This window comes from Papio anubis, chromosome 17, assembly GCF_008728515.1.
Source record: "Papio anubis isolate 15944 chromosome 17, Panubis1.0, whole genome shotgun sequence".
In the NCBI taxonomy this organism is placed as follows: Eukaryota; Metazoa; Chordata; class Mammalia; order Primates; family Cercopithecidae; genus Papio; species Papio anubis.
Genome location: NC_044992.1, coordinates 56,484,176 through 56,509,596, shown reverse-complemented (window position 1 = coordinate 56,509,596; position 25,421 = coordinate 56,484,176). Strand labels below are relative to the sequence as shown.

General features: G+C 49.0%; 1 protein-coding gene across 10 annotated transcripts in view; it reads left to right on the top strand.

Moving 5' to 3' along the window:
* PECAM1 (platelet and endothelial cell adhesion molecule 1) overlaps positions 1-24,375 on the top strand; it is an 82,619-nt gene extending 58,244 nt beyond the window's left edge. For 4 of the 10 annotated variants that reach the window (XM_009191013.3, XM_031657690.1, XM_009191012.4 and 1 more), the window contains 4 exons: positions 5,345-5,401; positions 17,137-17,159; positions 19,229-19,412; positions 23,030-24,375. In XM_009191013.3, coding sequence (XP_009189277.1) covers positions 5,345-5,401; positions 17,137-17,159; positions 19,229-19,412; positions 23,030-23,049 — 284 coding nt within the window. In that variant the 3' untranslated portion in view covers positions 23,050-24,375. The remainder of the gene's footprint in view (positions 1-5,344; positions 5,402-17,136; positions 17,160-19,228; positions 19,413-23,029) is intronic. The other 6 variants (XM_031657691.1, XM_021929323.2, XM_021929322.2 and 3 more) reach the window with 5 other exon arrangements.
* The last annotated feature ends 1,046 nt before the right edge of the window (positions 24,376-25,421 follow it).

Here is a 25,421-nt window from a genome sequence, read left to right as displayed (position 1 = left end):
CGCCCAGGCTGAAGTGTAATGACACAATTTCGGCACACTGCTTCCTCTGCTTTCCGGGTTCAGGCTATTCTCCTGCCTCAGCCTCCCAAGTACCTGGGATTACAGGCATGCGCCACCATGCCCGGCTAATTTTTGTATTTTTAGTAGAGACAGGGTTTCACCATGTTGGCCAGGCTGGTCTCGAACTCCTGACCTCGGGTGATCCACCCGCCTTGGCCTCCCAAAGTGCTGGGATTACAGGCGTGAACCACCATGCCTGGCCTCTTCCTCTTTATTTCACTGTAAAGTGATTCACTTGTTGAGATAACAAATTGTGATTAAGGCTCGTGATGGACCAGCCACTATGAAGGCAGCACAGGCACATACAGATCCTCCCTTGTGGAGGGACAGCCTGAGAGGGAGCCAGGAACACACTGCAGCAAAGGCTGGGTGGCGCCAGTTATCATAAGTGCCTGGAAGGGGAAGAACAGGGTGCGATGAGAAGGCATAAAAGGTGACACCTTTTCTGGCTTGGATGGCCCAAAGAGGCCTCTTCGAGGGGTGACATTTAAGCAGGGCCAGAAGGGTGCAAAGAAGGTAGCCCTACCAGGAGGGAGGGGTGTCTCTCCTGGAAATAGGAAGTCCCAGGAAATAGAAAGGGCAGTGTGAGGCAGTTCAGAGCTTGGCTCATCCAAGATTTGAAAGGAGGCCGTTGTGTCTGCAGAGTGAGCAGGACAGAAAGCAGGCACAGGAAGCTGGGGAGAATGCAGGGCCTCCGAGGATTTCTTTGCATTCTATTCTAAGTGGATTCGAGAGCCTTTGGAAGGATTTAGACAAGGAAGTAACAGCTTTCAACTTTCTTCTTTAAAAAATGTCCTTGGCCGGGCACGGTGGCTCACACCTGTAATCCCAACACTTTGGGAGGCCGAAGCAGGCGGATCACCTGAGGTCAGGAGTTTGAGACCAGCCCGGCCAACGTGGTGAAACCCTGTCTCTACTAAAAACACAAAAATTAGCCTGGCATGGTGGCATGTGCCTGTAATCCTGGCTACTTGGGAGTCTGAGGCAGGAGAATTGCTTGAACCCAGGAGGCGTAGGTTGCAGTGAGCCGAGATTGTACCACTGCACTCCAGCCTCAGCGATAGAGTGATACTCCGTCTCAAAAAAAGAAAAAAAAAGTCCTTGTGGTTGGCATGGAAAACAGACTGAAGGAGAGCAAGAACAGAAGCAGAGAGACTAGTATGTTATCACCAGGCAAGAGGGATGGGCGGGCACAGAGCTAGCAATGTATGGATTCTATTGTAGATATATCTTGGACTCAGATTGCAGTACCAGATGAAGAATTGAATGGCCAGGATGGGAGACCTAATTACTGCCTGCTGCTGCTGCTGCTGTGCTGCTGCTGCTGTGTGTGTGTGCGTGTGTGTGTGTGCGTGTGTGTGTGTGAGTGTGTGGCAGGGTCTCGTGCTGTTGCCCAGACTGGAGTGCAATGGTGCGATCTTGGCTCACTGCAACCTCCACCTCCCGGGTTCAAGCAATTCTCCTGCCTCAGCCTCCCGAGTAGCTGGGATTACAAGTGCCTGCTACCACATCTGGCTAATTCTGTATTTTTAATAGAGACAGGGTTTCACCATGTTGGCCAGGCTGATCTTGAACTCTCAACTTTCACTGATCTGCCCACCTCAGCCTCCCAAAGTGCTGGGATTACAAGCATGAACCGCTGCACCTGGCCCTGGTTTTCTTTTTCTTACTCAAAGACGGGGAAAGGTTGAAAAGACAAGAAGGAGGTATTGTAATGCCAGCACTTTGGGAGACAGAGGCGAGAGGATCACTTGAGCCCAGGCGTTCAAGACCAGCCTGGGCAACAAAGCAAAAACTTATTTCTACAAAAAATTGTAAAATTAGGAGGTATCGAGACCCCCCAGGATTGGGTGAAGCAGAGGTGGTCAGCATGTGTCCTCCTTGCCACGCTGTGCAGCTGCAGGGGTGCCATCACCTAACTGGCCCCTCTTTCCCATTTGCAAAAACGCTGTGTGGGCTGCAGAGGTCCAGGTAGACCCGTAAGGAGGGTCACTTGGGGGCAATGGAGAGCTTTTTGGGAGTTCAATATGAGTTTTCTAGACCCATCCTCCTCCTTGGCAGCTAAGGAGCAGTGTGGGGGGAGGTCAGGCCTGAGCCTCAGGTGTTCCCTCTCTGCCTTCCTGTGGGTGGAGAGCCGGGTATTACCAGGTAAGAAAAGGGGCTTTGTGGGTACAAGGCCAGTGGTGAGTACATTTGACCTGGTCTTAACCAAGCCAGTTCCCTGTTCTCAAGGCTTCTTCCTCCTATGGAGGAGGGGATGGGAACCACATCCAGCTCTGACCCTAGTGGCAGCCAACCAAGTAGTCACTTGGGGTGGAGGAGGGGCAGGAAGGAACTCAGTAAATCCTGGTATGCTGCATGTTTGCTCTGAGACTAATTGCTGGGAAAACCCCATGACGTTGAAGCCATCTCCTTCTCTGTTAACACAGAGAAAAACAGAAGCCAAAATCAAGCCCCATCCGGAAACATCCCTGACAGCAGAGACAAACAGCCTGCCAGCCTGGTTTACTCATTAGCAGGCAGCTGCTGCCGTGGAGTGGGTGGGGAGGGGAGGTAGTGATAAGCTACAACTCTGCCTGCCCCCCCATCACTAAGCTGGGCAGATTTGGGAGCAGCTGCAACTCTAGCAGCTCCACCAAGAAGCAGAAGCCTCCCCTGCTGCCCTGGCTGGCATGAGTGTTACAGCATCCCCAAGGCCACCAGAGAGGTCTCCAGCTGCCCCTTGTGGGCCTGGGGACTATGGGATTCCTAAAGTGTGCAAGGTGTCTGGGCCCCCAGGCCCAAACACCAAGACCTCTCCCTCCATTTATTCCCCACCTGCCCCAGCCCCACTGTAGGCCTGGGTTGGAGGGTGAGCTGGCCGTGACTGCCCCCGCACCATGCACCTGGTACATGGCATTCGGCAGCATTTATTGCAGTGTCTGCGTTGTTTGTGCACCTGTCTGCCTTGCAGCCTGGAGCTCCTGAAAGCTGGGACCAGGCCCGATCACCTTTCCTCTTCCACAGTGTGGGGTTCACACTAGGTGGCTAGGATTCTGCTGAGTGAGTGACTTGGCCAGGCCTGACATCAAGCAGACGGTGTCTTGGGGATGTGGAGGATCCCCCAGTAGGGATGGGGATCCCTACAGCTTCCCTTGAGGCCCCCACATCTGGCACCACAGAGAATGAGGGGTGTGTGGGCATCTCTGCTGTCCCAGCAGTGGGGTACCCTGGTGGCTCAGTCACTCTACTGAGTTCCAAATCCTGTTTGGTGCCCTGGGGAAGTCAGTGTAAGGCCCTAGTCTCCCCAAATGCCCCAAGTTCAACTGTAGGGATCTGACCCACCCCCAGGCTTTCACCTCACAAATGGTTCCTAACACAGAAACCACCACCATTATTGTCACTTCAAACTTGGACAGGTGCCCCTGGGCAGCTGAGCAAGCCCAGGAATGGGACATGTCCAAGACCCCAGCTGTTGCCCCAGAGGAGGTGCCAGGGAGATGGTCTTGGGAATAAGTCATGTCAGTGTGTTGTAGACAAATGTCACCAACATGCTATGGAGCTCAGGGGGCCCTGTAACGTCCCAGGACACAGAGGGAGGGTAAGTGTGGGGGTGTTGGTACATGCGTGAAGCTCTACCAGGGTTGCAGGGAAATGGGGCAGGGAGAAAGGGCAGTACTGGCTGTGGAGGAGTGTGTGTGGGGCCAGGAGGTGAGAGTGGGGTGTCCCTGGAGCATGGTGAGACGAGGGCATCTCAGTGCAGGTAGAGTCCAGGGTCACACCCCGGCCACCCACTCTGAGGAGGGAAATGCACTGACCGTGGCACAGGAAGTCCCTTACCCTATCTGGGGCTCCCTTTCCCCATCTGTAAAAGGAGAATAATGGCCCACACGACATCAGGCTCTTTTCTACAGAGAGGCTTCCTGGGCCTCTGTGCAGGTGACAGGAGCTGGGAAGTGGCCAGGTTCCATCCTGTTTCCTCAGGGTTGGTGGGTATGTATGTGTGTGCACACCCAGCTTGCATATTTGTACATACAGTGTGTATGTACGTGCTGTATGTGTATACAATGTGTGCAGACATACCCTACACACTGTATGAGAGTGTACATAGAATGTATATACATTGTGTGCATGAGTGTGCATGTGTGTACGCTGTGTATTTTTGTGTACACATCCTGTGCCCATACCCCAGTGTAAGGTAAACAGATGGCAGGAAGGGCGCCCTTGAGTCTCCTCCAGGTGTACACCACACCCTGGGTCAGTCAACATGCTGCTATATTGAGAGGGTCTAACCCAGAGGAGCTCAGCCTTGTCTGCATAGTAGAGCCCCTGAGGAGCTGCTAAAAAAACCAGCACCAGGGACCCGCCCCCCAGACCAATCCAACCAGAAACTGCAATGAGTTTCAGGAGCCAGCAGTGAAAACAGCCAGCCCAGCTGTCTAACCCTGTAAGAGTTCTCAGTCCTGGCTATTCCTGGGGTCACTGACAACCCCCAGGCTCTAACCCAGACCTTGGGATCTGGTTCTGGATCCCGGGGTCTGGGCTCTCAGGTGATGGGGAGGCCATAGCCCAACCCTGCATTGAGGGACCTGGCAGAGTGTCTGGACAAGGGTCACGGTGGCAGGGGAAGAGGAACGGGGCCACCAAGCTGGAGGCTGCAGGCCCTTGCTGGGGCCCCTCCATCCGTGGCCCCTCAGGTCCAGGATTCCTCTGGAGCATGTGGCCCTGCTCCACAATGACCTGCTGACCTCCTATTCCCAGACTAGGGGTGATGCTGGGTAAACCAAGATCTTCTTCTTCTTCTTCTTCTTCTTCTTTTTTTTTTTTTTTTGAGATGGTGTCTCACTCTGTTGCTCAGGCTGGAATGCAATGGCACAATCTTGGCTCATTGCAACCTTGGCTCATTGCAACCTCTGCATCCTGGGTTCAAGCGATTCTCATCCCTTAGCTCCCGAAGAGCTAGGATCACAGGCACACATCACCACGCCCGGCTAAGTTTTTGAATTTTTAGTAGAGACAGGGTTTCGCCATGTTGGCCAGGATGGTCTCAAACTCCTGACCTCAGTGATCTGCCCGCCTCAGCCTCCCAAAGTGCTGGGATTACAGGCGTGAGCCACTGCGCCCAGCCAGGATCTTCTAATATCAGAAATGACAAGGTCTCCGGGTGCTTCTGGACCTGGTTCTAGTGGGGTGCAGTGGTGGGGTACAGCCTTGCCTGCAGAGCCTCAGACCTTTTCCTATGACTGCAGTGGACTGACCTGGTTCCCAGAGGCAGCTACTAACTTATGCCTTGTCCTTTTTCCAGATCTAGTAAAGAAGGGCACAGAGACAGTGTACACTGAAGTCCGGAAAGCTGTCCCTGGTGAGTGAGGTTCCCCAGTGCCCCAACCTGGGGAATGGATGCCCCTTAGAATCACTGATGGGGCCTTGGGAGTGGGCAGAGAAAAGAGGAAGCAAAGAAGGCCAAAAAAGGGGTGCCACCTCTTACACCAGTGCTCTAGGCTTCCTCTGTCCCACCCCCCTTAAAAAGTCACCTCGGATTACATTTACTATTCGTTTAGTCAACAAGCACTTCTTGAGTGCCTACTGACCCCAGCCAGTGACCCGTACCTGCTCCCCACACAGGCCCTGGTGGCTGGGGTTCCCCAAAGTCTTGGACGTCGAGCGTTTTGTTTTGGAGACTCCCAGTAGCTTCAGCCTTTCTTGTTTTTTCTGTTTTCTTTTTTTTTTTTCTCTCTCTCTTTCTTTCTTTCTTTTTTTTTTCTTTTGATATGGGTCTTACATGTAAAAATGAACAGGGGTTTGTTGTTTGATCTTGGCTCATGTGCCTCCATTATAGGATTCAGGAGTTCCTTGCCTCCATTTCATGGTGGCTGGGCTGGAAGCCACCATGCTCCATGGTGCTGAGACAGGTTGCTCTTGATGCCCAGGCTGGAGTGCAACGGAGCGATCTCGGCTCATCACAACCTCTGCCTCCCGGGTTCAAGCAATTCTCCTGCCTCAGCCTCCTGAGTAGCTGGGATTACAGGCATGTGCCACCACACCCAGCTAATTTTGTATTTTTAGTAGAGACGGGGTTTCTCCCAGTTGGTCAGGCTGGTCTCGAACTCCCAACCTCAGGTGATCCGCATGCCTCGGCCTCCCAAAGTGCTGGGATTACAAGTGTGAGCCCCGTGCCCAGCAGCTTCAGCTTTTCTGACAATAGACTGACTTTGGGAGTGGGTGTGGGTTTGCAGGTCTGCTCTATTTCTTTTGGTTTGGCTGGCCCCACTTCGCTTCCCATGATGACCCACTGCTTCCTCATGGACGGGCTTCCCCCAGAGCTGAGCACAGAGCTTAAGCAGACCCGGAATTGGGGGAGTTCAACAAGTCCTTTTTTTCGGGGGGGAGGTTTTAATAACTGTATTCAATTCTGGTGAAATGAAATACACAATGACAACTTTTAAATTCTGAAAGTAAGTCAGCAATCTAAAAGACATAAACATTGTGGGGGAAATAGTGACTATGTAAGTATCTCGCTTTGTACAGCAGACCTCTATTTAAGTGGATTCTTGAAAAGGGAATCATTAAAATGGTCCGGGACGTTTCTACAAAGGGTGGCTACTCCGGCTGGGAGCGGTGGTTCATTAAGCGCTCAGTAAGTGCTTTATTTATTTATTCAAAATAAATAAATAAACGTAAAAGGATGGCTCATCCGATTGCAGTCGGCGAACCAGCAGCAGCAATATCAGACCCAGCCCAGACCCACAAAACTAGTCTCTGGAATCTGAACTTAGCCAGCCTCAGATGTTTCTGATGCTGCCAATATTTGAGATCACTGTTTGTGTTTTGTTTTGTTTTTTGTTTGAAACGAGACCTCACTCTGTCACCCAGGTTGGAGTACAGTGGTCCCATCTCAGCTGACTGCAACCTCCATGCGACGTCCCCTGGCCCCTAAGGCTTGTGATTCTCCCAAGTAGCTGGGACCACAGACACACACCACCATGCCCAGCTAAGTTTTTGTATTTTTGGTAGAGATGAGGTTTCACCATGTTGCCCAGACTGGTCTTGAATTCCTGAGCTCAAGCAATCCACCTGCTTCGGTGTCCTAAAGTACTGGGATTACAAGTGTGAGCCACTGCGCCAGGCAAAAAGCATTGTTTTAAAAGAACCATCCAATTCTCTGAAGACCCTGCTTTTTATCTGAAACACTGATCACTCCTTACTTCACTTTTAAAAGTTGGTATATTTGAAAGGAGAACAGAAACTCAACCCCTTGCAGAATTTGACCCTGAATAATTACTGAATAACCAATTCTCTGGGAAATTTTTGGCTCCAGTACCTCATTTCACAATCTCCATATATTCAGAGCTAACAAAGTGCAAATCTGACAATAAATAGGCGTTTTCTATTTGTCTAGTGTAAGGGAAAGTTATAAGTGAGGTAGGGTTCAAAGTTGCTCCCATTGTGCAATTGTACAAAAATGCCCCTTCTGCTTTCTTGGTGGTCCCTGAGATTGTTCACTTTCTTGGACAGAGCTGAAGAGTTCACTTTCAGTTGCTTTGGTTATGCAAAAGCTCCTATTTGAGCACTTACTGTATGTGCTAAGTGGTCTAAGTACATCGTCTCTTTCAATGGGATTTGTCAATGGGATTCACAACAAATCCCATTTTACAGTTGAGGATACTGAGGCATAGACAGGATAAGACGCTTGCCCAAGATCACACAGCAAGCAAGCCCCTGAGAATCGTTCCTCCCCGGAGTGGACTCCACGCTCTTGATCACTGAGGTGTACTGTCTTCGGTTTTGGGAAGTGGGATGGTAGAAGGTGAAAGCTGCAGGGATCCTCACTGCAGGAGGCCAGCTCCTTCCCACCTCTGCCTCGAGGCCTCCAGCGAGGTCTGTGATCATCTGAGGCTACTGGTTGGAGGCCCTTTTATAGGTAGAGGGAGGCACCTTAGTGTGCGTTCTAGAGTCTATATAGGAAGGGAAAAACTTAACTTTTTTTCCTTTACTCTCCTAAGTGCTCCGACTGGGGCCCTGCGAATTGGACAAGCAGATTAACAAGAGAAAAACAGAGTTTATTAACATACATAATGCAAATCACACAGGAGAAACATCAATGATGAGTAACTCAAAGGGGCAGTTAGCACTTGGGGTCTATAAAGCATCTTAGGCTGATAACAGTGGCTTACGCCTGTAATCCCAGCACTTTGGGAGGCCGAGGCAGGTGGATCACCTGAGGTCAGGAGTTGGAGACCAGCCTGACCAATATGGTGAAACCCCATCTCTACTAAAAACACAAAAAATTATACAGGCATGGTGGTACATGCCTGTACTGAGGCAGGAGAATTGCTTGAACCCGTGAGGCAGAGGTTGCAGTGAGCTGAGATCACGCCATTACACTCCAGCCTGGGCAACAAGAATGAAACTCCGTCTCAAAAAAATAAAAATAAAAATAAATATATAAAGCATCTTAACAAAGAGCAATAAATATGTAGAGAAATGACAAGACAAAGGAAAAATGGTTTTTGGCTTTCCAGGGTGGCAAACTGGGGAAGTGAATCAAGTGGCCACAAAGCTTCTATGGGGATATTTACAGCAGGCGTCTTTTCTTAGGAGTTTCTGCTTTTAGGGTTGGGCATGGTGGTTCATGCCTGTAATCTCAGCACTTTGGGTCTTTTCTTAGGAGTTTCTGCTTTTAGGGCTGGGCATGGTGGCTCATGCCTGTAATCTCAGCACTTTGGAAGGCTGAGGTGAGAGAATCGCTTGAGCCCAGGAATTTGAGACCAACTTGGGCAACATAGTGAGTCCCCATCTCTACAAAAAAAGTAAAAAAAAAAAAAAAATTAAAAATCAATAGAAAAAAAATTAGCTGAGTGTAGTGATACGTGCCTGTAGTCCCAGCTGCACAGGAGACTGAGGCAGGAGGATAGCTTGAGCCTGGGAGGTGGAGTCTGCAGTGAACTGTGATTGCACCACTGCCCTCCAGCCTGGGTGACAGAGTGAGACTGTGGGTTCCAAAAAACTCAACTTTTTCCCTTTACTCTCCTAGGTTTTCTGACTGGGGCCCGCAAATTAGATAAGACAGATTAACAAGAGAAAAACAGAGGCCCTCTTTGTTTTTCTCTTGTTATCTGAAATACTCAAAAAAAAAAAAAGGAAGAAGTAGTTTCCACTTTTAGATGGAAGAAGCCCTGGGAAGACTTCTTTCTACATCTGAACCAGCTCAAGATCATCCTTATGCCAAAGGGCCATATTTTGTGGTGGCACATTCTGATTTCCTTCATCTGCTTTAGGGCAGCTGGCTGTTCAAGTGGGTTTTCTCACGGTCTCCAGGTTGGTGTCTGGGCTGTTGGAACCTGACCCCTCCCTCAGGCTGAAACCACAGGCATCGTAGAACCCATTCTTGTAGGATTTGAAGCGGTGTAGGGCACAGGCTTTGCTGGGAGACATCGCAGTCCCCGTTCCGAGGCAGCCCCCAACCAGCTGTGTGACTGTGACCAAGATGTCTTACCCCTCAGAGACTCAGTTTCTTCAACTGTTAAATGCAAATGGGGTTAAATGAGATAGAATCATGGGAGATAGTACTGGTTATCCCCACAGTCACGGTATTATCCTTGCCACAGAGTGAGCATTTAATCAATTTCAGTTTAAAAACACAGGAGGAACTTGAACCCTACAGAATTCAGTGTCTTGCCCAGAGTACTACTAGAGTACTACCAGAGTACCCTGACTCCCAGGCCAGGACCTTCCCACAGCACCACCTGGGCCACCTGGACTCTGCAACCTGGTCTCTAAACTGGCAGACCATTAGGGAACCTGACAGGTCTCTAACCTGCCCAGGGGTGAAGGTAGAGAGAGCCCTGGGTCCTGCATGGCTGTGTCTCCAACCCACCTAGAAGCCTCTGGTCCTGGAAGCCAAGGGATTTCCTGTTTCTCAGTGCTTCCTTGAGGAGAGGAGCCTGTAGGATATGACTGATTCTCTCTCTCTTTCTTTCTTTCTTTCTTTCTTTCTTTCTTTCTTTCTTTCTTTCTTTCTTTCTTTCTTTCTTTCTTTCTTTCTTTCTTTCTTTCTTTTTCTTTCTTTCTTTCTTTCTTTCTCTTTCTTTCTTTCTTTTCTTTTTCTTTCTTTTCTTTCTTCTTTTTCCTTTCTTTCCTTTTTCTTTCTTTCTCTCTTTCTCTCTCTCTGTCTCATTCCTTACTTCTTTCTTTTCTTTTCTTTTCTTCTCTTTTCTTTCTTTTTTGTAAGACAGAGTCTCACTCTGTCACCCAGGCTGGAGTGCAGTGGCACAATCACGGTGCACAGCAGCCTCCACCTCCTGGGCTCAAGCGATCCTCCTGCCTCAGCCTCTGGAGAAGCTGGGATTACAGGCACACACCACCACACCTGGCTAATTTGCCATGTTGCCCAGGCTGTTGTCCAATTCCTGGGCTCAAGCGATCCACCCGCCTTGGCCTCCCAAAATGCTGGGATTTAGGCGTGCGCCACCTGAATGCTCGGCTTTGCTTTCTTTCTTTTCCTCTTACTGGTTTGCTAGAAAGCAGGCATCCATTGGAGGAATTTTTCTCCTAAATTCTCTGGGACTTCCTTAATATAAACCATCTTCTAAGTAATCTCTTTTCTTCCACTCCCTACATGAAATCGGAGAGATTCCCTCCTCTCTGCCTGGGGGAGGTGAGATGATTCTCCAAGGAGCCAGATCCTTCAGCCAGCAATGACCCACCCACTTAGGCTTCTCCCACACTCATTCTCAACCTCTCTTTGTTCAAGTCCTCTCCAGAGCCCAGAGCTCATTAAGGATCATCATTTCTTTATTTATTTCTTTTTCTTTTGTTCTTTTCTTTCTTTCTTTTTTTCTTTTTTTTTTTTTTTTTTTTTTTTGAGATGGGATCTTCACTCTGTTGCCCAGGCTGGAGTGCAGTGGCGTGATCTTGGCTCACTGCAAACTCCAGCTCCCAGGTTCAAATGATTCTCCTGCCTCAGCCTCCTGAGTAGCTGGTACCACAGCTACTGCCACCACGCCTAGCTAATTTTTTTTTTTTTTTTTTTTTTTTGTATTTTTAGTAGAGACAGAGTTTCACGATATTGGCCAGGCTGATCTTGAACTCCAGACCTCAGGTGATCCACCTGCCTCGAAATCCCAAAGTGCTGGGATGACAGGCATGAGCCAGCACGCCCAGCCAGATCATCATTTCTTATACATCATCATACCATCCCCAGATTCTTCATCATTGCCAAATTCTTCAGCAACTCTTTCCCCTGGATATTATTCCACCTCTATAGACTGCAGATTTCTTTTGTTCCGTGTTGATTTTTTTCTCCCTATACTCTAATTCTCTTGTGGTTGGGAGAGTCCCTTCCTCCTCGGTCACAGTTACAGCTAATATGTATTGAGCACTCCCTGTGTGTGAGACACTTGGAGCCCTACCTTAATCCTCAAGATCATCATACAGCTGATGGGGGTTCTATTATTATTCTTGCTCTGCAGATGGGGAAACAGGCCCAGAGGTTAACTAACTTGTCCTTGTTCCACAGCCAGTGGTAGAGCAGGGATTGAACCCAGGAAGCCTGGCTGAAGTCATGCTCTTCAAAGCCTTCCTGTTCCCTCTCTTTTTTTCTCTCAATTGGTTTGTTACCAATTGCTGTCAGTTGTTTGTTGCCAAACCAGTTGACTGCATTCTTCTCTGTTTTCCATCTTTCTTAGTCTAGTTTTCATGTTATCGGCATAATTGGAGAACTCTGTCTACTTTTTTTTTTTTCCAGACAGCATCTGGCTCTGTCACTCAGGCTGGAGTGCAGTGGCATGATCGTGGCTCACTGCAACCTCCATCCCCCGGCCTCAAGCATCCTCCCATCTCAGCCTCCTAAGTAGCTCCCATCTACTTTAGACATTAAGAGTAATATTCTACTGTGGCCTGGGTGACCCTGGGCAAGTCGTAGAGCCTCTTGAGACCTTGATCACCTTCTCTGTAAGGTGAGGGATGGGCTGGATGCAGGTCAGTGGTCCTCGGGCTTTATTAAAACATCAATTGTTTGGCAGCACCCCACTCCCTGTGAATTTCCCATTTACTGGGTCTGGAGTGGTGCCAAAAACCTGCATTTCTAACAAGTGCCCACGTGCAGCTGCTGCAGTCACACTGGGACCCGGGCTTTGAGACCCACTCTTGATGCTGCGTGTTCCTTTCCGGTTGTGCCACGCTAAGGCTCTGTTCTTGTTGGAAGGAGTAGGGTCTTTCTCACCCTCCAGAAATCCTGGAGGGATCTTGCAGCATTGGTGGGCAGGTAAAACCCAGAAACACTGTGCTTATTGGAGGGAAGGTGGTATTGAGTGACCCCCCCTAAAACAGGGGGACCGGTGTGGGGTAGGTCTTGGACAGATCAGTGAGCCAGCTGGGTGCAGAGCGGAGTCTTCGCTGACCTTTCCTCCTCTTGTTCGCCATCATCTTCTAGCCTGCAGTACTTCAGGGTTGCCTATTTTGGCTTACAGGGCACAGTTCTGGCCCTTAAACCCCCTTTCACCCCCTGACTAATACAAAATAGACCCTCCCCTAGATAAGCAAAAGGGCATGGGGCAGGCCTGCCTCCAAGGAGCAGCCCCAGGGCCGAGGAGATAGAGCTGGGCGCTGGCACAGGAGGCTGGAGTTTGATGGGAAAGCTTGCAGACAGCGGGGAGCTGCCTGGTCTTTCCAGTCTTGGCTTTTGGCTCTAAGCACAGCTTTTTTTTTTTTTTTTTTTTTTTTTTTTTTAAATTGTATCATGAGGCCCCTTCTACTCAGCTGCCTCCCCGCTTTAGGGGATGGACACAGCACTGGCAGGGATCCTGTGTGTCTCAGTTTCCCTATTGACTTTCTACGGCCTAGAGATATACAGTAGAATTCTACACTATGTTTTTTTCCCTTTTTTTTGAGAAAGGGTCTCTCTCTGTCACCCAGGCTGGAGTGCAGTGGCACAATCTTGGCTCACTGCAACCTCCGCCTCCAAAGGCCTGGGCTGGGACTACAGGCATGCACCACTGCACCCAGCAAATTTTTTTGTATTTTTAGTAGAGATGGGGTTTCGTCATATTGACCAGGCTGGTCTTAAACTCCTGAGCTCAAGCAATTCGCCTGCCTCAGCCTCCCAAAGTGCTGGGATTACAGTGCCTGGCCCACTTTTTTTTTTACTTTTTACAATTTTATTCTTAAAATTGTAGTAAAATGCATATCACATAAAATTTACCATTCTAACTCTTAAGTGTCCAGTTCAGTGGCACTAAGTACTACACTTTTGGTTGTCACTGCGTGGTGGACAGAGAAGAGAATGCTACTGCGTCTCACGGATAGAGGCCAGGGATACCGCTAACCATGCAACAATGCACAGGACAGCCCTCTCCCCACCACAGAACACCACCCAGCCCAAAATTTCAACAGGGCCACCATGGAGAAACCCTGGCTAGAGGAATTTACCTCCTGCAACTCCTCCAACAGGAGGGCTGGTTTTTCTCTCCAATGCCAGCTCTTGCCTGCCCTCTGTCTTGGGAGGTGACTTGGGGCACATCCAACCTGATTACTGTGGCTCTGGATGGGTGCTGAACCTTGCTCTGGGCACCAGCCATGCATATGGAGTCAGAGAGGCCCACCTCCCCATCACAGAATCTGTTCACTCAATGTCTATCTTTTACTTTTTTGTTGCTGTTTTCTGTTTTTGTTTCTTTCTTTCTTTTTTTTTTTTTTTTTTTTTTTTGAGACTGTGTCTTGCTGTGTCACCCAGGCTGGAATGCAGTGGCATAATCTTGGTTCACTGCAACATTTGCCTCCTGGGTTCAAGTGATTCTCATGCCTCAGCCTTCCAAGTAGCTGGGATTGCAGGCACGCACCACCACGCCCAGCTAATTTTTGTATTTTTAGTAGAGACGGAGTTTCACCATGTTGGCCAGGCTGGTCTCGAACTCCTGGCCACAAGTGATCTGCCCGTCTCAGCCTCCCAAAGTGCCGGGATGACAGGCATGAGCCACTGCACCCGGTCTACCTTCTACTTTCTATTTGCCTGGAATTCAGACTTCCAGGGTGTTGCTTAAGGAGGCAGAAACCCTAGTCCTCACCTCATCCCCTGCCAGCCAGTATACCAAGAGTGACTGGGCTGAGAGTAGCCGTGACAGGAAATGGCTGAGAAAGAACCGAAGAAAAGGAGGCCTCTGTGCCAAGTCTCCCATGGGAGGAAGAGAAGAGCACTTGAGGATCAGTCCCCACCCATCCTGTGAGGCCCAGAGCCAGTGAGGCCAGAGGGCACTGCCAACCCTACCCCTAGGGAGCCATTTCCTACTTTGGCGTGCAAGATGGTAAAAGAGCATCCCATGAAAAAAATGGATGCTACCTCCAATTCTACTTTGGTGGTGACTGCTCTGTTACCAAAAATCAAGAACTGCAAGTGTGCGTGGAGTGGGTGTTCCATCAGTATTTGAGATTTTAGCATTGTGTCTTTGGATTGCTTTAGAAAATGCTGACTTGAGGTTCTTTCCCTGTTGGGAAGGAGGTTCCAGAGCCCCTGGGAGACTAGGAGGTTCCAGGAATCACGGGATCCTTTGGGTCCTTGCAGGTCAGATTTGCGTTGGGGGTGCTGTCCCCAACCTCACTCAATGCATGGAAGTTGACACAATGGCTCAACATTACCGTTGGGCTGATTCATCATTTGGCTATTGACGCCAGCCTCTGGCCCAGCCAGGACAGAAAAAGGGCCTCTGAGGAACTTCTGGCTCTGTTCCTTCTATGGGGGAGGGGCAAAAGACTTGTGATAAGACAGGGTGTTAGGGTGAGGTGGACTTGGGGAAACAGGATATTTCTAAATTAGAGAAACAGAAGGGTTGTGACCCCTGCTGTGACAGATGGGCCCTGAGCCTGCCCGAGGTCCAGGAGGAGCTGTATGTGGGCTTGGGGCTGGCTCTATACCGAGGCCCCTTGGCATGCTTTTCTCGATAAGACTGAGGACCTATGGCCCTCCCACCATTCTCTCCACCACCTTTGAGAACAGCAACCATCCCCAATGCCCGCATCACCTCTTGGGGTCTCCCCCAGGCAGCAGGTGAGGTTCCCATGACTTCTCTGTCTTCAAGTCAGGGTCCACAGTCGGCTGTTTGGGGATCTGCCCCAACATATGGGCCGCTGACCATTGGGTGGGGTCCTGGTCCTTTCCAGAAGGGCAAGCCATACCTGTCACTTGCCTCTCATAGTGAAGACCATCTCTAATGAATGCAGGCAGGGATCACCCACCACCCATGCAGAGCTTCCTGCTCTCATTGGCTTTTCTCACCCTCACTGTCCTCTTGCTGACATCTGGTTGGGACCATTTGCACAACTGCAGACTGGCAGGGCCAGGCAAACACAGCATGTCACCTGCCAGGAGGGTGGTGTGAGGCCAGGCGCGGTGGCTTATGCCTTATAATCCCAGCACTTTGGGAGACTGAGGCAGGTGGATCACCTGAGGTCAGGAGTTTGAGACCAGCCTGGCCAACATGGCTGCTAAACCCCATCTTTACTAAAAATACAAAAATTACCCGGGTATGGTGGTGGGCACCTATAATCCCAGCTACTTGGGAGGCTGAGGCAGGAGAATCGCTTGAACCCAGGAGATGGAGGTTGCAGTGAGCCACTGCACTCCAGCCTGGGCGACAGAACTAGACTCTGGCTCAAAAAAAAAAAAAAAAAAAAAAAAAAAAAAGAAGGTGGTGTGGGCTCCTGGGCAGTTGAGAAGAGACTCCTGAGGGGAAGGGGAAAGAGTTGCCCAGATCTGCTAAGAGCATTGGCAATGCTTCTGCCTCCTGCTCTGTTGAGTCTGCTCCTAGAAGGGATTGACAAAATAGTGTGAAATCTAGAAATAGCTTTATTCCCAAGGAGGATACTGGTGGTATTATTGAAAAGAGCAAAAACTTGGAAAGAACCTATATTTTTAAAGTAAGGAATTGGTGAAGTCAATAGTTGCACATCCATTTAACAATTATTTAGTAGCTAATTGGACAATTATGCTTGAGAAGTTACCGGAAAAAGTTTATAAAGCCATGTTACATGAAAAAGTTAAGTTATAAAGTGGCATATACTGTATAATTATAACTGCTCCCCTGCCTCCCTGCCCCCCAAAAAGTCAAATCATAGTGGAAAATGACTAGAAAAAAAAAAGCATCAACAGGGTTTGGAGAATGAGGCCAGAGATCATTTTTATCTGCTACTTCCTACTTTCCCATAGTTTTCATTTTTTTTTCTTAAAAAAATATGTGCTACTCTTTTTTTTTTTTTTTTTTTAGATGGAGTCTTGCTCTGTCGCCCAGACTGGAGTGCAGTGGTGCAATCTCCAGGCTCACCGCAACCTCTGCCTCCCAGGTTCAAGTGATTCTCCTGCCTCAGCCTCCCAGGTAACTGGGACTACAGGTGCCCACCACCACGCCTGGCTAATTTTGTATTTTTAGTAGAGATGGGGTTTAGCCATGTTGTGAGCTGGTCTCCACAACCTCAGGTGATCCACCCGCCTCAGCCTTCCCAAATGCTGGGATTACAGGCATGAGCCACCACGCCTGGCCGTGATACTACATCTTTTAAAAACTGTTTAAAATATTAAATGAGGCCGGACATGGTGACATAGCCAGCACTTTGGGAGGCTGAGGTTGGCGGATCACCTGAGGCCAGGAGATCGAGACCAGCCTGGCCAACATGGTGAAACCCCATTTCTACTGAAAATACAAAAAAAATTAGCCAGGCATGGTGGTGCTTGCCTGTAATCCCAGCGACTTGGGAGGCTGAGGCAGGAGAATTCCTTGAACCCGGGAGGCAGAGGGTGCAGTGAGCCGAGATGGTGCCACTGCACTCCAGCCTGGGTGACAAAGGGAGACTCTGTCTCAAAAAAAATAAAGAAAATTTTAAATGAAGTGCCAGGGACTTTATATGCATGTCATGTGGAGCTAGAGGGTCCCGGGGAACCTGTCTTTGCACACGGGAGCCAGAAACCTCTAAGGGCACCTGCGGGCTGATGTCTCCTGGCTCTTGCCTCCTCCCTCTTTTCTCGGCCTGCTCCTGCCCCTGTGACGTTGTTGGGGCAGTTGAACTGGGTTCTTTGCATTGCTCACTGCCATGTCATCCTTTGTTTTGCAGATACCATGGAAAACAGATACTCTGTAAGTACACATTTCACATACATTATATTTAAAAGTACTCCACTGAACAGTGAAATATTTCCAGACTCACCCACGTTCTGCATTCCCACGAATTCTTCTCCACTCCCTAGTCTGTTTCAGACCAGGAGCCCTGGGCTTCTCTGACTAGCCTTGGCCACTTCCGATTTTGAATATTCTCTCTTGCAATTTCCATCATTACATCTCAGCCCACATGTGAAGGGATTGGGACTCTCGGGTGCTTAGCACCAAACAAGCAAAGCACACATTTCGATTAATGGCAGAGTCTAGGCTCTGGAAGTGAGGCAGATCTAGGGTGTATGCTTGGAGGAGTGGAGAATTGACAGCTCAGTGCAATTTAGCCGATACTAATTACCCACTACACACCAGGCCATCAGCTGCAGGAGACACACAAGGTTCTCCTTCTCAGTTCACCTTCTGTTGAGGGAATCAGACATGTGATCACTTATCATAAAGCAAAGTGAGCTATGCCAGAGCCTATGGGAACACAGAAGAGAGACCTGGCTAGTGGCCTCTTCCCCAAGGAATCATTTGGATGGGCCATGAAGAATGAATGGAGTGATGGCAGCATCGAGGGAGAAAGATCAGCAGGAGCACAGGGGTGAGGGATGACCAGCTTCAAGCAGCATGGGATGGGAGAAGAAGAGTGTGACAGTGACAAGTGACGGGAGAAAGATAAGTCAGGGCTTAAATCCAAAGGACTTACATGCCTTGTCTTGTTAAGAAGTTTCATTCTGTAGGAAATAGAGTTAGGAATCTGCTATTTGGCAGATGGGAGGGTTTATGAAAGACACAGAGGCCCACGTTCAACTTTTGCAAAGACCTGTCTTCCACTCCCAACCTTTTTGTGAGCTACCCAGCAATGCAGGAGTTAACTGGGCAGCTAATATCTTAAGAAATGAGGCATTTGCCGTATAAACTTCTTTTAGGTCTGGGAAGAACCTTCGGCAAGATTTCTGGTAGCTCTTCCAGTGGGCCCCTGGCTTCCTTTGTTTTGCCCATGTCTGGACTCTTGTAAAACAGAGCTCGTTATGCCTTTGACAGACAGGAAGCCACTGATATTCCTTTTATGGAAGAAAGCTATGAATTTAAGGAAAAGAGGAATGAAATGAATGGGTTTTTTTTGTTTTGTTTTGTTTTGTTTTGTTTTGTTTTTTTCTAGCCAAAACCCACTCAGACTCCTGAAATCAGAGACTCTTGTGTCACTGGGACAAGGAGCCCAATTGACAGATAAGGAAACTGAGGCCTGCATTGGTAGAACAGCATGCCTGGGGCCACCTGGATAGCTAATAGAGTGAGGAATAGAGCCTGGGCCTCTATACTCCGTGGCCAGTCCTCTGTCATGACAGAGACTCCTTCCAAGATGTGAAGTTGCTGTTCCAGCAATAATCTCTTTGAGAGAGTGAAAAATGAGGTCTTTGCTCCCTGGGCAGTGCGGGACACAGATGTGTTCTCCCGGAGCGATAAACATGGCTGGGTCCACCCAAAACACCCTGTAGGACCAACTTATTTACTTTGTCTTGGATCCAAAGGGTGTCTCTGGACAAAGGCTCTGAGCTCCAGGCCAGACAGAACTTTCCCCAGAAGCTGGCCCTTGGGCATCAAAATCTGCTCCCAGGATGGTCCTGAGAGCTCACCCATGGCTGGCCCTGTCCCCCCAGAAAAAAGAATAAAGTCATCTGGTGGGAGCACAGGGTTTCCAGCCATTGGGAAAGGAATTTTGAACCTTTAAGCAAATGGGTTTTGTTTATAAAAGAAGCAGGTATAGCTTCCCTAATAATCAGCTGGTGTGGGTCAGGAGAAAATTAATTGAATTGCCTAGTGGGGAAATGGGAGGAGATTTCCTTCCTGAAATCAAACCTGGCGATCATTCCCAGTTGTTTAATGGCCGTTGCCTCTGAAAACATTGGAGGAAATATCTTAACAATGAGATAGCCACTTAGCCAAAGACTAATTTGGTATTGTTTGACTTGCTTCAATGGCACATTCTGACTTCATTTTTCCTCTGCCATTTTTACCTTGTTTATAAATTGTGTGTGTGGTCGACGCAGACAGATAGCGTGGAAGAGAACACCCTGTACTTAAATGAAAGGGGTGAATCTGGACCTACGACAGTCTTGGGATCTTGGAGAGAACCCTGCCTTCTTACAGAAAGGAAGGCAATTGCCAGCTATAGCTCGCCTCCCCACTTCCTGGAGGCCAGGAGGCAGCTGGGCTACAGTGGAAACTGCCCAGGTGATGGGATCAGGGGATGGGAGGGGAGCTCCAGTTTTCCAGCTGTCTTTTGGGTGATCCTGTCTTCCTCAGGCTCATTCTATAAAGTGGAGGAGATGGTGATGACGATGATCATAAGAGTAACCTCTTAAGATTTTCTTAAGGATGAAATGAGCAACTGCAACCACCATATAAAAGCTGTAAGCTGCAAACCACCACATACAAGCTGGTTGGTTTCAAGCTGTTTTCATCACTTGGGCAATAGTAGGTGTGGATGGGGGAACTTAACTTGATTTGGCCATGAAATGACCCTGCCACATATGGAGAACGTAGCAGTTGCTTACCCAAGGCATAGGATTCAACCAAGACCAGGCTTTGACTTAGGAATCGGAGACCCACATTAACACTTGACTTCCCGCTTCTTAACCATGTCACCATGGGCAGATTTCTTGGTCTCTCAGGACCTCTGCTTCCTCATCTGTAAACTGGGAATCATAAACTCCCTCATCTGGTTGTTGCAAGGGTTGAATGAGCACCCGGCACAGACCTGGTCTATTGCAAGTAGAAGCAGCATTTTGTAGAAGCAGGAACTGGAGATCCCAGAGTGTGTTGAAATCAAAATGACACCATATTCCGGGTACAAGGCGGGGCGATTTCACAGCCGCACTCGGGTGGCTGATGGCTGGCTTCTGATTTAAGCACAGCAAGCCCAGGCCTTGGATGTGAGCGTGTTAACCTTTACTTCGAAACCCCTAAGGCCCTGTTGACTGTGGCCCAGCCCTTCCTGTCTGTGGCTTTGGCTCTGCAATGGTGCCCCAGGCATTGACTGCCCCCACAGAGGAAGAGCGGAGGTGTCTGGGGAGGGACTTGGTCTGGGGCCCGCAGAAAGGCTGGACACCAGAGTCCTGTCTCCCCCATCCAGGCAGAGCAGAGGAAACGGAGCAGGGTGGCTGCCAGCACTGGCAGACCTCCAGCCTCTGGGGCCAGCACAGCTTGCTTGGCCCACTCGCATGGGGCTCTCCTGGCAGAGGAGGGGCCAGAGCCTTGGCTTTCTAGTTGGGGTACCTCAGCCCTGCGTCCTGTTCCCCAAGGGTCCTCAGACCCAGCAAGGCTGGAACAAAATGGAGGCACTATCCCAGCTCACCTTGGGAAAGTCCCAAGACCCTGGGTCATCCTCCGGCTCCTGCTCCTGCTTTGCTGAGTTCCACCTGCAGCAGAGTGTCCTGTGCACATGGATTTCCAGAATAGCGGATTTAGATGCTGCCTGCTCTTCAGGGCCCACTGTTGCCCAGGAGCCCCCTCTACTCTGGTATCTCCCAGCATGCCCTGCTCTTTTTCCCTGCAAGGGCTCCTTCCATTTGTCAAAATCCAATCTTTAGGCTGACTCCAGAGTTGCTTCTGTGAATCCCCCGCTGCCCAGCCCAGAGCCCTCTCGCTGCCTCTGAACCCCTTCCACAGTTTGGTGAGACCTCTTATACCTTCTACTTCATAGTGGTGTTATCAATAATTGGTACAATATAAAATTCTTGGGAACAGCTTCTTGCATCCCCAGCATAGAGAACAGCATATGGGTCAGATAACGGTCCAGGCACTGATAGGTGGATAGGTGACACAAATACCATTTGAAGCTGTTAGAGAGCACTACAGGATGGCAGAAGGAATCCAGGAATCCTTTTGTGGGTGTTTTTTGTTGTTGTTTTGTTTTGTTTCGTTTTTGAGATGAAGTCTCACTCTGTCACCCAGGCTGGAGTGCAGTGGCACTATTTCAACTCACTGCAACCTCCACCTCCCAGGCCCAAGTGTTCCTCCCACCTTAGCCTCCTGAGTAGCTGGGACCACAGGTGCACACCACCATGCATGCCTAATTTTTGGCATTTTTTATAGAGACGGGGTTTCGCCATGTTGCCCACGCTGGTCTGGAACTCCTAAGCTCAGGGGATCCACCCACCTTGGCCTCCCAAAGTGCTGGGATTACAGGGGTGAGCTACCATGCCCAGCCAGGAATCCTTTTTGTTAAATTGTCATAAAATATACATAATATTAAATTTACCATTTTCTTTCTTTCTTTCTTTCTTTCTTTTTTTTTAGACGGAGTCTCACTCTGTCGCCCAGGCTGGAGTGCAGTGGCGCGATCTCAGCTCACTGCAAGCTCTGTCTCCCGGGTTCACACCATTCTCCTGCCTCAGCCTCCAGAGTAGCTGGGACTACAGGCGCCCACCACCACGCCTGGCTAATTTTTGTATTTTTTAGTAGAGATGGAGTTTCACTGTGTTGGCCAGGCTGGTCTTGAACTCCTGACCTCATGATCCACCCGCCTCGGCCTCCCAAAGTGCTGGGATTACAGGCGTGAACCACTGCGCCCAGCAAATTCACCATTTTCAAGTGTATACTTAACCATTTTCAAGTGTATAATTCAGTTGCCTTAGGTCCATTCACATTGCTGTGCAACCATCACCACTATCCATCTCCAGAGCTTTTGCTTTTTCTTTTTAAGTGAAAGCAAGTTTATCAGAGAAGTAAAGAAACAAAAGAATGGCTACTCCATAGGCAGAGCAGCCACTAAAACGCTGTAGCCATTAAACACTAACTCCCCATTGCCCCTCCACCAACCCCTAGCAACCGCTGTCTACTTTCTGTCTCTATGAATTTGACTATTCGAGGTACATCATATAAGTGGAATCATCTATTTGTCCTTTCATGTCTGCCTTATTTCATTTAGCATAATGTTTTCAAGGTTTTTCTGTGTTGAAATATATCAGAATTTCATTCTCTTTTTAAGGTAGAATCATATCATTTTAAAACATTTAAGTTGGACCATCTAAGTTCAGTCCTTCATTTTTAAAATAAAAAAGCAGGCCTCAAACAGGTACATCTTATGTTAGTTAGAGGCAGAACTGGAGCTAGAAGCCAGATCTCTTACAAAATTTCCTTTCTTCTTCTGTGGGTAAATGGGGCACCCTCGGGACTCTGTGCTGGGTGTACATGGGTGCTTGATGAAGTTACTTGGTGGACTGATGTGATTGGTGTCCAACATGTATGCTGGGACAGAGGCTATGGTCCCTACAGAGCAGGCATGGAGAGAAGCAGACATGCATGTGGGCAGGAGCCAGGAGAGGGAGGGTGTCGTAAGCAGAGATCGCGTCACTGCACTCCAGCCTGAGTGACAGAGTGAGAATCCATCTAAAAAAAAAAAAATTGCTTGCTAAAGAAGTGGTCTCCTGAGGTCTTAAGACGTTCCTGACAGTGTCTTGAGTGGGTGGGAGAGAGGCTGCAGTCATTGTACTGTGGAATTTCACAACTGAGAACCACGCCTAACCAAAATCACGTGCCCTGTTTGCCTCAGTGACACAGCTACAGGGACCCTGGTGGGTGTTGTATTAAGTAAAATTTGACCTTTACTCTTTGCAGATCTGTGAAATGTTGTCTTCTGAGGGGCCACATGCATCTGTAGTGCTGAGGACTCCTTGGGCCTCTAAAGTCACAGAGAGAACCCTGCAGGGTGGGGGACCAGTGCGTGACAGCCCTGCTTTGCATTTTCTTCGAGAAATGCTGTCTGCCATTTTGTATTTCTCTCCATCAGGGCAATCTTCAATCTTGAGAGGTGTGATCATAACTTGCCTTGTTTCTTGTCGCTGCAGAGAACGGAAGGCTCCCTTGATGGAACTTAGACAGCGAGGCCAGATGCACATCCCTGGAAGGACATCTATGTTCCGAGAAGAGCAGATGATCCCTATATTTCAAGAGCTCTGTGCACTTATTTATGAACCTGCCCTGCTCCCACAGAACACAGCAATTCCTCAGGCTAAGCTGCCGGTTCTTAAATCCATCCTACTGAGTTAATGTTGGGTAGAAAGAGATACAGAGGGGCTGCTGAATTTCCCACATACCCTCCTTCCACCAAGTTGGAGCATCCTTGGCAATTGGAAGGGCAGAAGAGGAGATCCAGGGCAAACAGGCCATTGGGATATTCTGAAACTTGAATATTTTGTCTTGTGCAGAGATAAAGACCTTTTCCATGCACCGTCATACACAGAAACCAATTTTCTTTTTTGTAGCCAATCACTTCTAGCACATGGCCTGGTTAGAGGCTAGTTTTTTCTCTTTTCCTTTGGTCCTTCAAAGGCTTGTAGTTTTGGGTAGTCCTTGTTCTTTGGAAGTACACCGTGCTGACCAGACAGCCTCCCCCTGTCCCCTCTATCACCCCGCCCTCCACAAACGGGAAAACCAGGCTACTTGGGAGCACCGCCTTTGAAATACCGACCTGAAGACACGGTTCATTCGGGCAAAGCACAGAACAGAAAATGAAGGTGGAACAAGCACAGATGTTCTTAAACTGTTTTTTTCTACACTCTTTTTCTTTTCTTCTACCATGCTGAAGGCTGAAAGACAGGAAGATGGTGCCTACAGCAAATATTATTCTTAATTGAAAAATTGAAATGTGTATGTTTCTTACTAATTTTTAAAGATTTATTCCTTGCCAGGGCAGGCGAGGTGGCTCACGCCCGTAATCCCAGCACTTCGGGAGGCTGAGGCGGGCAGATCACCCAAGGTCCAGAGTTTGAGACCAGCCTGGTGAAACCCTGTCTCTACTGAAAATACAAAAATTAGCCGGATGTGGTGGCGCATTCCTGTAGTATCAGCTACTCAAGAGGCTGAGGTGGGATAATCGCTTGAATCCGGGAAAGAGGGGTTGTAGAGAGCGGAGATTGCACCACTGCACTCCAGCCTGAGTGACAGAGCGAGAATCCATCTAAAAAAAAAAAAAAAAAAAAAAAAACTGCTTGCTAAAGAAGTGGTCTCCTGAGGTCTTAAGACATTCCTGACAGTGTCTTGAATGGGAGAGAGGCTGCTGTCATTGCGCTGTGGAATTTCACAGGTGAGAACCACGCCTAACCAAAATCACTTTTCCTGTTTGCCTCAGTGACACAGCTGCAGGGACCCTCGTGGGCGTTGTATTAAATAAATTTGACCTTTACTCTTTGCAGATCTGTGAAATGTTGTCTTCTGAGGGGCCACATGCATCTGTAGTGCTGAGGACTCCTTGGGCCTCTGAAGTCACAGAGAGAACCAAGCAGGTCTATGTTTTTGTTTTGTTTTGTTTTGAGATGGAGATTTGCTCTTGTTGCCCAGGCTGGAGTGCAGTGGCGCGATCTCGGCTCACTGCAACCTCCACCTCCTGGGTTCAAGTAATTCTCCTGTCTCAGCCTCCTGAGTAGCTGGGATTACAGGCTGGTGCCACCACGCCTGGCTAATTTTTGTATTTTTAGTAGAGACAGAATTTCACCATGTTGGCCAGGCTGGTCTTGAACTCCTGACCTTTGGTGTTCTGCCCACCTCAGCTTCCCAAAGGGCTGGGATTGCAGGCGTGAGCCACCATGCCCAGCCTAGACTCTTCTGACAATATGATGAAAGCTGTTGGTTCCTTTCCCCAACACACACACACACAGTTGTATCACGAAAATGTCATACAATTTCCAAGTTTTCAGAGTGGTGGGCTCAGATTGCGGTCAAAAGATCAGACAACCTCTAATGACCTTCACATCTCTGTTGATGATCTGGGGACAGCTGGAGCCCCTGTGTCCAGGGAGTTCCTTAGTCCCTTGCCCTTACCAGAGAAGGGCAATTGCCACGGGAGCTGCAAAGACCCTATTCCTACTCTTGGTGCCTTACTTATGCAGCACAACTGAATTTTTTGTTTTGTTTTTGTTGAGACGGGCTTGCTCTGTTGCCCAGGCTGAGCGCAGTGGTGTAACCACGGCTCACCGCAGCCTCGAACCCCTGGGCTCAAGCCATCCTCCCACATCAGTCTCCTGGGTAGCTGGGACCAGAGGCCTGAGCCGCCATAGCTGGCTAATTTTTTAATTTTTTTGCAGAGATGAGGTTTCATCATGGTGCCCAGGTTGGTCTCGAACTCCTGGGCCCAAGTGATCCTCCCTCCTTGGCCTCTCAAAGTGCCGGGATTGCAGGCATGAGCCACCACCTCCAGCCTGTGGAGCACACACGAGTTTAAAATTACTTTCCCTTCCGCCT